Source organism: Prionailurus viverrinus, chromosome C1 (assembly GCF_022837055.1).
Source record: "Prionailurus viverrinus isolate Anna chromosome C1, UM_Priviv_1.0, whole genome shotgun sequence".
Taxonomy (NCBI): Eukaryota; Metazoa; Chordata; class Mammalia; order Carnivora; family Felidae; genus Prionailurus; species Prionailurus viverrinus.
In genome coordinates, this window is record NC_062568.1 from 40135964 (window position 1) to 40151751 (window position 15788).

General features: G+C 37.6%; 1 protein-coding gene across 2 annotated transcripts in view; it reads right to left on the minus strand.

The window, feature by feature from the left end:
• The window catches only part of ANKAR (ankyrin and armadillo repeat containing), a 76705-nt gene that overhangs the window by 40452 nt on the left and 20465 nt on the right, over nucleotides 1–15788 (minus strand). For both annotated transcript variants that reach the window (XM_047870275.1, XM_047870276.1), the window contains 5 exons: nucleotides 14701–14920; nucleotides 13375–13410; nucleotides 6444–6645; nucleotides 3309–3517; nucleotides 1062–1166 (listed from right to left, as the gene is read on the minus strand). In XM_047870275.1, coding sequence (XP_047726231.1) covers nucleotides 1062–1166; nucleotides 3309–3517; nucleotides 6444–6645; nucleotides 13375–13410; nucleotides 14701–14920 — 772 coding nt within the window. The remainder of the gene's footprint in view (nucleotides 1–1061; nucleotides 1167–3308; nucleotides 3518–6443; nucleotides 6646–13374; nucleotides 13411–14700; nucleotides 14921–15788) is intronic.

The following is a 15788-nucleotide window of genomic DNA, read 5'->3' on the forward strand; positions in this document are numbered from 1 at the left end:
TAATGTTAGTTTTAGTTGTAAATATAGTGAATGATTTAACACTTCCATACAATACCTGGTGCTCAGCGCGCACACACACACACACACACACACACACCCATACACAAAACCCTGCTATTTTTTTAAATGTTTATTTATCTTTGAGAGACAGAGACAGAGACAGATTGCATTGGGGGAGGAACAGAGAGAGGGGGAGACACAGAATCTAAAGCAGGATTCAGGCTCTGAGCTGTCAGCACAGAGTCCGACGCGGGGCTCGAACTGACAAACCGCAGGATCATGACCTGAGCTGAAGTCGGACGCTTAACAGACTGAGCCATCCCAGCTGCCCCATTTTAATTTAAAAAATAAATTGTGTAAATACAGAATAAGGATAATTTCTAATTGAAAGTAAATATAAAATGTAGTACAGTAATTTAGTATCATTTTTAAGTTTACAAAGTTTTAGAGAAGTAGAATTTATATAGTTTTTTGATTGTGTGCAGTTTCCACATGAGAAATAAAATATAAGGTTGTCAGAGAAAGACAAATACCATATGATCTCACTTATATGTAGAATCTAAAAAACAAAACAAACAAAAAGTAGAATCAGACCTATAAATACAAGGCCAAACTGATGGTTCCCAGAGGGGAAGGGGGTGGAGACATGGGTAAAATGGGTAAAGGTGTGAGTGAGTGACACAGACTTCCGGTTATGGAATGAATATGTCACAGGAATAAAAGCCACAGCGTAGGGAATATAGTCAATGGTATTGTAATAGCATTGCACAATGACAGACGGTAGCTACACTTGTGGTAAGTATAGCATAATGTATAGAGTTGTTGAATCACTATGTTGTACACCTGAAACTAATGTAACACTGTGTGTCAACTATACTCGAATTAAAAATTTTACATATATTGTCAGGTAAAGGTAATAACCTTAGAAAAAAGAAAAACAGAAACTTAAAATCAACTAAAAAGTTTTCTCTACAATTAAAAATAGATTTTAAACCGATTGAATATAATTATAGCTACATAAAATAGTGTAAGCAAAAGACAGTAGATGGATTTTACGTCACCTGCATCCAAAATATATTTCCAGTATCCAGCATTTGCTAAGCAAATTACTTCTAAGGACATCACAGCCATCATCCTTCGTTTATAGCTTTCACACTGCAACATTTCTGGCAAGCATTCAACAGAAAAATGCATATTGTAATTTTAGAAGAGGGAATGGAATGATTGATCTGCTTCTGTACAGGCCAAGTGAAGCTGTGAGTTGAGATAACGACTATTACACCAAATGCATTCATTAAATTCCCTCTGTGCACGGCCTTCTGAGGGGTGCTGAACAGGTTGCAAATGCCCATAATCTCTGAGGTTTATAATCTATACAGTTAGTAGAAAAATTCTGAAATGTTTAATACTTGGTCTGAATGACTTGGATTGACTGGTCATATGGTACAAATTTACTTGGGAAACAGTACACTTCTCTTTTGCCTGAAATCAGTTGTTCAATAAAATTTAAGCGTAAGCTTTCAAGAATGGCAAAGTAAACTACATTATTGTCAATAAAAATGTAATATCTATTAAAGCATATAGGCAGCTTTATACATTTCCTGAGTATGAAGAAGATAACTTCAAAAAATCCTAAATGCATTTATACTATAAATTCATGTGGAGGTAATGCAAATAAATATATATCCTTTTAAACAACGTCTATCGTACAAGAAGAAACCACATTGAAGTATCCTTTTCTGGTCTCTCTTTACCCTCCACTTTTCTGAGTTCATCTCTCCAGATATAACCACTTTGGACTTTCAATATACCTCCATATTTCTAAATGCTTATATACACTATGACCATTTGCTCTGTCAATTTTGGACATCATCGACTGACTTCATGTTATGGTAAATGAGAAGTAAGCTCTTCCACCACTGTGCTGCCATCCCTCTCCCTCCCCTTCCCCACATTTATAGTATTTAGTTAAATGAATATTCCATACTTATAATATAATGCCTATGCAGGTATTATTCACAGGTAAGCATTGCAGCGTACTATAGTTTTGTCTCCTTTCTTACTTTTGTCTTTCTTGGGAACCTTATTTTATTCCATCTGCCTAGTTTTCTTTGTACCTGTCGGTAATTCCTCCCACATCCCTTTGGCCCGGGTACACAGTTTCCATTCGGGGACTTCATTTGCTGTCATCTTTGAAATCACCTTTGCTTTTCTCTTGGTGCAGACTCCCAGTTTCCTGTTTGTTGAGGAGAATTCCTGCCTTGACATCTTTCGGTCTTTCTGGCCTAGCCTGGTGTTCTCAGAGTGCCTAGTGAGGATTTATGGTGTAAGTCTGAGAGGTCCTCAGATTTCCCACTGTCAGCTTGGGATGATTTGTCCAGTCTGCTAAATTCTAAGACTTGCCTGTTTCCAACATTTTATTGCTAGTTTCTCCTTTCCTGTTTTCTCTTGAATGCTTATTTCCTACTGTTGCTAATGTTATTAGTTAAGCTCCGTGTAATTTTAGTGGGGTTTTGAGGGATAGTAAAATCAGATTTGTGCATTCAATTGGCTTAGAGACCCTTATCCTTATAATATTTCAGGCTAGACCAAACAAAAATCTGGAGCAACATCTCAAGCAAAAATTTTCATAAAACATATATCAATATATGAGGGAAAATGTTGCTGAATCTATGTTTTATTTATTTATTTATTTATTTATTTATTTATTTAATTTTAGAGCGTGCACACACACGTATGCAAGCCAGGGTGGGGCAGAGAAAGAGGGAGAGAGAGAATCTTAAGCAGGCTCCACACTCAGCATGGAGCCTGATGTAGGGCTTGATCTCATCACCCTGAGATCAGGACCTGAGCCAAAATCAAGGATCTGACACTTAACCAACTGAGCCACCCAGGCGCCCCTGAATCTGTCTTTTAAATTAGGAAGGAATAAATCGGAAGGAGTTTTCTTCACTTTAATTTTCTTCCTCTTTCCTTGTTTTTTGTTTGTTTTAATTTGCTTTTTTGACAGAAAGGAGGATAGATGGACTTTTGGAGGAAGTTGGAAAATAAAAATAAATATAATTGTGTAAAGTACAGTGTGAGTTATTATTCTTTGATTTTAATTTAGAAATAAAAGTACTTTTGAACACACAAAATATAGTTCAGTATTATTTGTATTTCTGCTTTTAACTAAACAGTTTTTGATTTTAACTGTTTAAAATATGATGCATGTATTATTTTATTTGCTCTATTTCAGAGTATCAACGATTAAGCTGAATAATAATGAGAACATTTATTTGTAAAGAGATTATGTGTTGTGCACTCACCTACCAAAGTTTTCCAAACCGGAAGTTCAGGAATATTTAACTCTATTATATGCTTGAGAACCTCTGTATGAAAGGTTAGCACTGATAAATGAATTATATTGTTTCCTTTAATATCTGTTTTTCTCCAGTTAGCACCAAGAGAAAATAGGTATTGAATAGTGTCCAGTGCTCCTGAAGTGGCAGCAAGCAACAGTGGAGTACACTGATTCCTAAAAATCAAGGAACATATTATGATAATTAAGCACACGTATAGTGTCAAATTTACTTCTTGCGAAGCCATTCACATTGCTGTTGGAGGAAGGCTGATTTATATTGATTTATATCATCACCTTCTCTTCAGTACATGGTATTATTCTATATATTCCACATGTAAATAGATTTGCCTCCCTTGCCTTGGCTGTCCTTAGTATCTGCCCCTACTTTCCCTCCCAACTTAATTATCACACCTTATAATTTGTTTAGAAGTTGATAACGTTCAAAGTTCTTAGAATACACCACCTCATCTAATCCTTACAACTCTATGAGCAAAGGAAACAGCAAGGCAAGTATCATCAGCCCATTGTACACATAGTGAAACTGAGCCCAGGGAGTGTTCCAAGCCACTTCTTTATTCTTCATGTCCAATTCTCAAATCCCAGCTTCCTCATCGTGGCAGAAACTAACAGATTTTCTCAAAAATCCCATTATCTACTTCTTAGATACTGAAGATCTTTGGTTGGGCACATGACTGTCCAGCCAAATATTACATCCTAGCTTCCTTTATGGATACCTATTGGCCAATGACTAAGTTTGGCCAATGTGATGTTAGTACAAGTGACCTAGGCAATTCCCTAAAGAGAAAAGGAATGTGCCACTACTTTGCATTTCTGTTTCTCTTCATGGCTAAAATACAGGCATAACGATGAAAGCAAGAGCAGGCATTTTGAATCAGGATACAGAAGCCACATGTGAAGAAGCAACAGGAGGAAGGTTACATGTGTACCTTGTTTAAACTACAATATTTTGGCATATGTTTGTCACAGTGGCTTTGATTGTATCTTAACAGATCTACTCACTAGCAGTGTGACCTTAAGCAAATTGGGTTATTGTCTTCATCTGTCGAGGAATGAGGATAACAACACTCAGCTCACAGTGTTAGTGTAAGGGATGAATAAGGTGCTTAGCACAGTCTCGATACATAGTTTCCCTCTCATTCTCTTTTCACTGTCACATGCCTACTTTTTTTTTTTAATTTTTTTAATGTTTATTTATTTTTGACAGAGAGAGAGAGCATGAGTCGGGGAGGGGCAGAGAGAGAGGGAGACACAGAATCTGAAAGAGGTTCCAGGCTCTGAGCTGTCAGCACAGAGCCCGACATGGGGCTTGAACTCACGGACAGTGAGATCATGACCTGAGCTGAAGTTGGACGCCCAACCGACTGAGCCACCCAGGTGCCCCACATGCCTACTTTTTATCCTTATACCCATGCCTCTCTCTTTGTGAAGCCCTCTTTCTCTTGCTGCCTGTCCTTGAACTTTCTTTCACCTTTGCCCAGTTAGCCCCAAAACTCTTTCTCTCCTCTATCTCATTTTCCCTGGGTCCTAGAGAAACTCTTGTCTTTTATGAGTAAACATCTCTTTACTTTCTCCCTTTTGTTCTTTAATAAGACTGTTCTATTGCTTTATTTATCCTATTCAGTGGTAGGAATAAAGATTACTTCTACTTTAACACTATCACTCTGATTTTCCTCATGAAAAGCATACTACCCAATAAATTGTATTTCTCTTTTCAGTTCCATATTGCCATTCCCCCTGCCCTTCAGGGTGCTCTTCCAGCATCTTAGCTCCTGAACTGCCTCACCAACATGCCCCTTAGATTGTGACTTTAACCTCCATGCTAATTACCATCTGGATCTCTCAGTTCCTTGTCATACCTTCATTTGGGCTCCATATTCATACACACCTGCGTGGTCGCACTCTTCATTAGCTCCACACAGATCCCAACCTCGGTAATTGTCCTCTCTATGAATCCTTTCCTTTTTCCTTATGTTCACAGATAGCTTCTTACTTCCACCTCTGATATCCAATTGTTTGAGCTTTTACAACCCACTAATCATTATGCCGCTCCACTCAAAGACATTGTCACAATATGACTGAGCATAGCTGATTCGGGTCTCTATATTCCATGGCTCTTTCCAGAGTCTCTTAGAGAAACTATTAGCCAGAGACCATTGTTTCCTGAAAGCTTTCTTTACATACATCTTTGCCCCAAGCTAGAGGGAGGATTAATTTCTTCACTTAATCATAATGGCCAGGTTATCTGAAGACCCAGAAATATCTGAATGAAACTATGCCTAAATCCTGTTCAGATTCAAAATGATAACTTTGTGTTTCAATTATAACCAAGAATGTACCCTTCAGGAGAAGTTACACCTCCATCTTAAAGTTTGGTCCTCTGCTAAATTATGAAAGAGAATTGTGAAATAGAAGCTAAATTGTGAAATTGTATTTGGGGTGTTTCTCTATTTCAAAGTTATTTTTTTCTTCTTAAAAAAAACGTTTTTTAAGATTTTATTTTTAAGTAATCTCTACACCCAATGTGGAGCTAGAACTCACAACCCCGAGATCAAGAGTCACATGCTCCACCAAATGAGCCAGCCATGTGCCCCCATAGTCATTTTCTTCTTCTTAATGTGTTTCTCTTCTGTATACCATTAGATGTTTCTCCTGTTATCTGAGGCCTATCCACATTGGTCTGGATAATCTGGTAATCTACAGCCTTTGATAATCTTGTGCTGTTTCCTGGTTGGGTAGATTCCAATTTAGAGCAATTTTTCTCCTCCTTAGTCTCAGGCTTCTTCCAGAGCACTAAGTAATTAACCTGATAAACTGGTCTGTGGAACCAAACCACTAAGAAAAGTTTAGCAAAAACTTCCTAGGATTTACTTCTTATTCTTTCAGATAGCATGGATAGGTCAATGGCAGTTCTCTCTTTATACATTGTAGAGGTAAGTGGTGGATGAAGAAGATAGGGACCAGAGGGTAAGCCTTACATAGCCTTTCACATGGATCATAGCAACCATTCCTTTTACTGTCAGTGTTTGGGGCAAGCCATGAGAGCAGAGATTTATGTTTTTACAAATGCTTAATAACTTACTCAGCTGTCGCCTCTGCTTCTATCAAACTAGGATCCTTCCTGCAGAGAGCAATGATGATGCCAATGTTGTCATAGAAAGCAGCAAAGTGAATCGGCATCCAACCTCTTTTTTCAGAAAGTGTGTAATCAGCTTTGAAACAGAGGAGACAGATGGTTGTTTCCAGTGAGCAAGCCTGTGCAGCCAGGTGTAGAGGTGTTGGACCTAAAATGTATGGACAATTATTTAGGTGGTCAAGATCTAAAATGTCCATCTAAAAACATATCTTTTTGATATCCATATGTGGAGCTTTTTAGTGCTTATCTGGAGCTTTTATATCATAAAAGATAAGATAAGCATTAAAAAGTATAATTTTAGGCAATTCCAGATTTCTTTAATTCAGGATGTCTGACCATTAAAAATTAGTACTTCTTTATAAATGAAGAATAAATAACATTGAAAATATTAAATATTTGAAAAATTCAGTCAATGTGTAAAATAGTTTTGTGATATCAAATAAGCTATTTCTTGTTTATTTTCCATTTTACTTAAATGTTTTGTAGTAAGAGGTAAAATCCTTTGAAATTCAAAGAAAAATATGTTCACAACAGCCCTCCATGTCACCAAATCCAGTGGGTGTTTTTCAATTCCCATCTTACCTCTCAACAGTAAGGTTCTTCCTCTTTAAAATGTTTCCCCCCGCCTTGGCTTTTGTGATACCATAACCTCCTATTTTTCTCCTACCTCTCTGGCTACTCCTTTAGAGTCTCCTTTGGGACGTTCTCATTATCCCGATGCCTACATGAGCCTTAGGGCTCTGTCTCTGGCCTTTTTATCTTCGCAGTGACTTCATTTACCACCTATAAGTCGGTGACTCCCAGGATTATGTCTCTAGATTTGTTTCTTCTCCAAGCTCCACATCTTTATCTCTAACCTCTTACGAGGTGTCTCCATACACCACGTCAACCTTAACATGTTCTGAATTGAACTCCCCTCCAAACCTGGTCCTCTTTCACTGCTGCCTAAATCAGTGAAAGATATCACTATCCAGCCAGTTCTACAAATCAGACACCTGAAAGACTCCTTAGTGTCTCCTTCTCATTTCATCTCCATAACCAGTCCATTGCCAAGACTAAATATCTCTAGAACTTATCTTTATTGCCACCACCTCCCCACTCCAAGCCGCCCAACTGGTACCCCACCTTGTTCTTGCCCTTCACCAATCCACTATTTCAAAATATAAATCTGATCTTTTTACCTCCTTGCTTAAAACGCTTCAGAGGTTTCAAAACGTCATCGATCATGAATACAGGAAAAGGATCCACTGGTTCCAATACACCTGAACCAACAGCTACCTCCCTCACCCCAAAACACCCATGACATACACAACTTGTTCTCTTCATCTGGGCCTTCTTCTTCTCTTCAAATGTGGGGTAATCAGCCACACGACCCAGCTTGCCCAGGAAAGTACTCATCTATGCCTGTTGCCTGAGCATAATGATTAACAGTGCCTCTTCCATTTTCAAGTCTCCCTTATTTGGATGATGAATGATCCAGTCACCTTGGGCTATTCCTGCTGTCTGAGAGCTTCCTTCTCCCACGTGCTTTTCTGACCAGGGTCCAGCTAACTCCTATTTCTCAGCCTAAATGGTAATTCCTCAGTGAAGCACTGGTTTTCTCCCAACTCAAGACACTTCCAATGACCTCTGGCCTGCCGTATTCATCTAAGCTTTACATCACAGCCTTTGGTAATCTACAGTATTTGCTCTGATCTATCTACCTAAAGTCACTGCTTAGTCTTCCAGTTTCTGGTCAGGCATGGAAGGCGCATAAATCATCACTATGTCCTAAGAGCAAGTAAAAAGTTTAAACAAACTGAAAAATCAACAATGCTTCTTAGATCCGATAGAGAAGTGAGGTCTCAGGGCAAAAACGCTGCCTCCAAAAATGAAGATATGGACAGGCTGATACAGAGAATCAAAATTTACTGAAAAGAAACTTCCACAAGAACCAGTGAGTAGTAAAGCCCCCTGGGCCCCTCCAGCCAACCAAGTAGTCTTTAAGCTTTAGCAATCACCCTTACTTAGCCCATGTGAGTGATTGCCATTTCTTCGTAATCTATAGATCATGCATTCTTTCTTAGAAAAAACAGAGGCTTCTGCACATCACAAAACAGAAATCAGACCCTCCTGTACAACCCCTGAGAAGTAAGGAACCAGACCCCTTTGCACAACTACCTTGCACAACCTTCAAGCACTGAGATAACATCTGTCACTGACACCATTGTGTCTGTGTGTAATTAAGAACTTTTATGGACAATTGTAGTTGATTTACTGATTAACTGCCATAGACTCCTTAAAAAAAAAATCCCTGGGTGAGGCAGAAACCTCAGAGTTGGCCTTGGGAGACAAGAGTCTGCTTTCTTAGTGGCAGGCCTCCTGAATAAAGCTCAGATTCCTTTTCAATCAAAAGTGTCTCTGAGTATTGGCTTTTTTTTTCCTTTAAGCTTATTTACTTATTTTGAGAGAGAGAGAGAGACAGAGAGAGACAGAGAGAGAGAGAGAGAATTCCAAGCAGGCTCCATACTGTCAGCATGGAGCCCGATGTGTGGCTGGAACTCACAAGCCCTGAAATCATGACAGAGCCAAAACCAAGAGTCAGATGCTTAACCGACTGAGCCACCCAGGTGCCCCTCAAGTATTGGCTTTTTGAGCAGCAGGCAGCTGAACTTGGGTTTCAGTAACAGTAGGGAAATCTGAACTATAATTGACGAATTGCTGGAAGCTCATTGTGATAAGTCTGAGAGTTTAAAACTCTGGGGGCCCCAGTCCCACGAGGCCCCCATGCTTTAGTGAGTTTTAACTCCTGGAGTTTGACCAGGATCTCACAATGGATATTGGAGAAAAATCCCCTCATGCGTCTAGCAGGGGGAGGGAAAAAGGAACTATTTTGAGATATAGCAGAGCATTCCATTTTCCTTAACAAGGCTTGGCCTCAGGAGAAACTGTTATACCAGAGCCTAACCTGCTGGGTTTTATCAGAGCCTAACCTACCTAGGGGAAGGGAAACACCCAACTCTAGCCACTCTTCATCCATCCTGACACAGCTAAGGTCAGGGAGAGGACTAACAAAGACATGTGAAGTTCACAGTCCAGGAGCACAGGCTCTCACAAAAGACTGAGACCTAATCATAGGACTATAGAATATGTTGGTTTATTTCAGTCAATGAAAGGCTGTTGGTTGCTCTCAGCAAGAGAAACACCAAGGGGCACCTGGGTGGTGCATTTGGTTAAATATCTGACTCTTGGTTTCAGCTCAGGTCATGATCTCATGGTTTGTGGGTTTGAGCCCCACATAGGGCTCTGTGCTGAAGGTGTAGAGCCTGCTTGGATTCTCTATCTCCCTTTCCCTCTGCCCCTCCCCTGCTGTTCTCTCGCTCTCTCTCTCAAAATAAATAAATAAAATTAAAAAAATCAAAATGACCTCAACATTTTTTTTGTTTTTTTAAACACACACACACACACACACACACACACACACACACACACAGAAGTCTCCCCACTCACCCTCTCCTTCTCCTCTCCACCTCCCTCCAAAAAATATTTCAGCACAATCCAGGGGCAGGAGTACTATCCTATATCCCCCTCTTACTACTTGAAATTGTGTTTAATAGAAATGCTGAATCTTGGCACCCACCCAGGCTGCTAAAACAGAATCTTCATTTTAACAAGATCCCTGGATGATTCCTTTGTACTTGAAAGTTTATTCCAGAATAGTAGGATGAAGTGCCCTCCCCACAACATCTGCAATGTCTGATGACATTTTTGTTTGTAAGACCTGGGGTGGAGGTTGCTGCATTTAGTGGGTAGAGAAGTCAGGGATACTACAAAATATTTGATAGTACACAGGAAAGCCCCCAACAACAAAGAATTATCCAGCTCACAATGTCAACAGTGCTGAGGATGAGAAACACTGGCCTAAGACATACTAGAATTAGGGAAGTTCTGGAGGGGCTTATGTTGTCTGAAGAAACTATTGTCTGGTTGAAAACTCTGATCTAGGGGTTAATATACAGAATATATAAAGAACATATACAACTCAATACCAAAAAAACAAATAATCCAATTTAAAAATGGGCAGAAGACATGAACAGATATTTCTCCAAAGAAGACATACAGACGGCCAAAAGACACATGAAAAGATGCTCAACATCAGTAATTATGAGGGAAATGCAAATGAAAACCACAATGGACATTCCTCAAAAAATTAAAAATAGAATTACCATATAATACAGTTATCACACTACAGGGTATTTACCCAAAGAATTCAAAAACACTAATTCAAAAATATGCATGCATCCCTATGTTTATTGCAGCATTATATACAATAGCCAAAATATGGAAGCAGCCCAAGTCTCCACTGATAGATGAATGGGTAAAGAATATGTGGTATGCATATACAGTAAAACCTTGGATTGGGAGTAACTTGTTCCGTGAGTGTTCCACAAGACAAGCAAACGTTTCTAGTAAATTTTAACTTGATAAACAAGTGATGTCTTGCAATACGAGTAGTATGTGATGTCAAATATCACATGATCACAACTAAGCCAATGGTTCTCTCTCTCTCTCTCTCCCTCTGTGGGATTGTGGGTGATCATCTCCCATGCTCGAATGTTCAGTCTCAGGCTGCAGTGTTTGGCAGAAATCAGTGATTTTTCAGAACGTTGGAAGGTGCCCACAACTGGCACCAACAGTGTATTTTTTTTGTCACTTCAAAGTACCTATGGACAGTCCTTTGCTTTTCCATCCAATAGTAAGCTTATGGATACTTTGCTTCATTCTAGGTCAGCCTGCCTGCAGATATAGACACTTTCCTCTGCTGCCTTATTACCAGTTACATTAAATACAGTATATGACAAGTTTATTAATACTGTACTATATTCAACATTTGTGTAAGCATATACAATGGTCCCTGTGCGGAAAAATGTTGAAAAGAAAGGCGGTAAGAAGGAGATGATTGTGGTGGAAGTTAAGAAGGAAATCATCGAAAAGTATGAATGAGGTATGTGAGTGGCCAAAATTGTAAGATTTTATAAGAAGTCTATGCCTGCATCTCATGTGAAGAGGAGGAGAAAAAGGCAGAGGAATCCCTCACTTTAAATGAGATTAGGGAGATGTGTAAAGTGTTGGAAACAGTGCAAAATTATGTAGAAAAGCACCACCTGAATAAGGCTGTAAGAGTACCAGCGATGAATCTGTTTAACAACAATGTAACGTCACATTTCCACAAAATTCTCAAAGGAGGCAAAATCAAGTGTCATTGGATAGGTTCCTTGTTAAAGTTGCATGGAAAGAAAAAGATTTCATTGAGTCAATAGACAGCAGTGATTCCATTAGTGATGGTAAAAGTTGTCCTACACAATAACCTTCCTCTCTCTTATCTCGCTCACACCAGCCACGATGGTTTTCAAACTAAGTGCAGGTTAATTTTATATTTTCTTTATTATTTTGTATTATATTACAGTATTGTAATCACTTTTGTATGAATATTTTTGGGTTGTGGAAAAATCATCTGAGTTTCCATTATTTCTTATGGGGAAATTTGCTTTTATATACAACTGCTTTGGATTACAAGCATGGTTCCAAAATAAATTATGTTTGCAAACCAAGGTTTTACTGTATACACAATGGAATACTATTCAGCCAGAAAAAGGAATGAAATCTTGTCATTTGCAACAACATGGATGGATTTAGAGGATATAATGCAAAGTGAAATTAGTAGATCAGAGAAACACAAATACCATATGACTTCACTCATACGTGGAATTTAAGAAACAAAACAAAGGAAAAAAGAGACAAAAGATAGACTCATATATTCAGAACAAACTGGTGGTTACCAGAGGGGATGTGGGGGGGGGGGGAATGGGTGAAATAGGTGATGGAGACTAAAGAGTACACTTATCATGATGAGCACTGAGTAATGTATAGAACTGTAGAATCACTGTATTGTACACCTGAAACTAATATAACACTGTACATTAATTATACTGGAATTTTAAAAAAGATGTTAAACTCTTGACATGGAAGAATGGCTAAATCATGATAGGATTCACCACTTTCATGTCAGGTTCATTGTGTTGCTAGCTGAATATTCTGGGGATAAATCAAGCTGAAGTTGGTTGTCGTTGATCTATTAAACATGCCTAAAACCTGAAAGAAAAAAAAAAACACCCTCCTTGAATTATCCTATATAGAGTATGAAGGTATATAGTCTTTTAGATATAGATATGGAAGGTACAGCCTTTAAAAATTTTTCTGATTTTCCATATTCAATACTTAGGTCAAGGGCACCTGAGTGACTCTGTCGGTTAAGTGTCTGACTCTTGATTTCTGCTCCAGTCATGATCTGTTTGTGAGATGGAGCCCTGTGTCCAGCTCTGTGCTGAAAGCGAGAAGCCTGCTTAGGATCCTTTCTCTCTCCCTCTCTCTTAGCACCAGAACCCCCCCACCCCCCCCACCCCCCACACACACTAAATAAATTAACATTTAACAAAAACTACTTAGGTAAAATCTCTCACCTCAGTCAAGAATGCCTCATTCCTCAGTCCTCATACATTGTTACTGTCACTAGGTGGCAGCATATCTAAATAATATTAACTGCTTTTTTTTTTTTTTTTTGGCATAAAAACTACTTTGGGGATTGATTTTTAAAAAATAAGTAGAGGTAACTGTAAATTCCACAGTAAAAAACAGAAAAAAGAAAAAAAAACAAGACTTAAGAGGAATATGAATAAACAACCATGGGTAGAAAAAATTTAGACTTCAAAATATATAGAAAATATCATTATGTGACATTTTCATGTAACAGAACATTTTGGAGATTATATACTATAGAAGAATTTTAATACATGCAATATCCTTTTCAAATGCACCAAATATTTTATTTATATCTTACCATTTCTTTCTTTTTTCACATCCATTTTTGATGACTCTGTTTTAAAGGGGAATACACACAGAAGTACGATTAATAACATATATGAGTTCCCTAGATTAGTCAAAATAGATTCATATGAATAAGAATAAAATTGCTATATTTAGATATCAACGACAGGATTGAGTGGAGGTTTTGGTCAAGCCATCTGGGCTTGGTGCACACAGCCGGCATCATGGCAGAGCAGACCTGGAATGCTGCATCTCTAGAGTCTGGTCAAAACTGACAGTTGGTGCAGTTTTGTGTTGGGTAAGTCATCATATGTGGATGTTGCCAGTAGAGTTATACATTTTTCATATGTCAAAATCTATCCAATTCTTAGCAAATGGAAATCCAAGCAGTCACAGGATGAATGAGAGACTTTAATTTACCAAAGATTTATTTCACACCAAGAAAGGCTTAAAATATTATGTATCTTTAAACAATAAGCTACTTGTTATATTTAAATTTAACTGAATTTGTGCTATTTTAATCAAGTAATAGAAGCATCTTAATATGAAAACATATTAATTATACTGATAAGAGTACATAATTTATTAGTAGCGAATAGGATTAAAGCAGAACATGTTTTGGTGTGTGAAAATATAACACAGTTTTTAAGATATAAAATATTGTAAGATATAATATAAGATATATATATATATATATATATATATATATATATTCCTACCTAAGAATCAGGAAAAAGTGGCTTTTTAAAAGTCAAAATTAGGGTTAGCTTTAAAGGGGCCATTAATTAAAAACAATTATTATTATAAGAATTTTTTGTTATTAAATATTATTTAAGTTTATATATTGTGAAGAAGTTATTCCCTGCTTGAGAACTCTGGGATAAAAAAGGATCTTCTGCTGGGATCTCTACTTATCTACCTTTTCTGTGAGTTTCTATAGTGCACCACTGTGTTTTAATTATGCCAGTGATTATCAAATACTGCCTTGTGTTCATCCAATCATGCATTCATCCAACAACTACTTCCTGAGCACCTACAATGCCAGGCTTTCTTCTAGGCGTTCAAATACCATAGCAAACAAAGTAAAGCAAACCATTGCCTTTTACAGAGCTTATGTTCAAGTGAGGGAGACACAGTAAAGAAATAAATAATACTATATGAGAGAGCAATAAGTGATACTTAGAAAAGAGCCTCTCTGAAATAAGGGAAACACAAACCTCAACTATGCTCTAGATACAATACCAAATTTTTATCTTGCTCTACAATCAACATGTCTTCTTAACTCTGAGTAGGAGCAGGTAAAAGAAAAACAGTTTAGATGTTTTAAACTTTATGGTACCTTGGCTAGACATGACAAAGCGTCTTTGGTTGACGTTGAAGCTAGCATTGCACAGTTGACATATAATAGAAACTCTGTTGTGTAAAGCAGCATGATGGAAAATGGCATAGCCTGCCTCATCTGAAATATTGATGGTCAAGCTTGAGGTTTTACGGCTAAATGTATGGAAAACAGCAGATAATCCTCTTTCAACAGCAGACTTCATACCAAATGGGATGCTCTAAAAGGATTAAGAGCACCAGAATAAGTTTCTTTAAAATACACCTAAACTTTGGTTTAAGGAAAAAAAGGACGATAAACATATACTAATATATTTATAATAAATATAATACTAATATATAATTAATAAGTATGTATTGATATAATTACATGACTGGTGCTCAGTCATAGAATATTCACTTTCCATTTGAAAGTGTCTCACTGGGCAATGATTAAAGTTGTTAGAACTATTAAGAAACATTGAGAAGTTTAAAAAATATTTTTGGGAAGTTCCCCACCCCCCACTTTTTAGGGAGAAATTATAGCTCCTTCTTTGTAGATGCTTAAAATGGGAAAATTTGCTTCCTGAAATACTTAGGCAAATGAAGATCCCTGGGTTCCTTTTCTGATTTAAGAACAATCTAATTTAGAAATCTAGAAGCTAAAATTACATAGCTATAGAAATACAATTTGTCTTCTTTGTTCTAGTTCTCAGAATAGAGAGGTAAAAATATTACACTCTTCTTTGAAACATTCTGACCACTTAATATTTTAAAATTAAATGAACAGTTTATTCAATTCTTAAATGTATGGACATTGAAACAAATAAATGGTAAATAAATGCCAGAGTGTCCTTTGAAACTGGTGAGCTCACCACTTCATTTATCAGTTCCAGAAGCTGTGCATCAAGGTTTGTTGAAACAGATACAGAGATTTGATTCAGAATGCCAGGTTTTGTTCCTCAGGTTAGGTTCCCAGGACTGAAGCCAGACTCTGCCATTTACTAGCTGTGTAATTTGGGAAAGATCCTTAACTGGCTGCACCTCAAATTTCTCATTTGTAAAACCAGAATGACAACAGCAGTACTAGTACCTTGAAAAAGTTTGTTA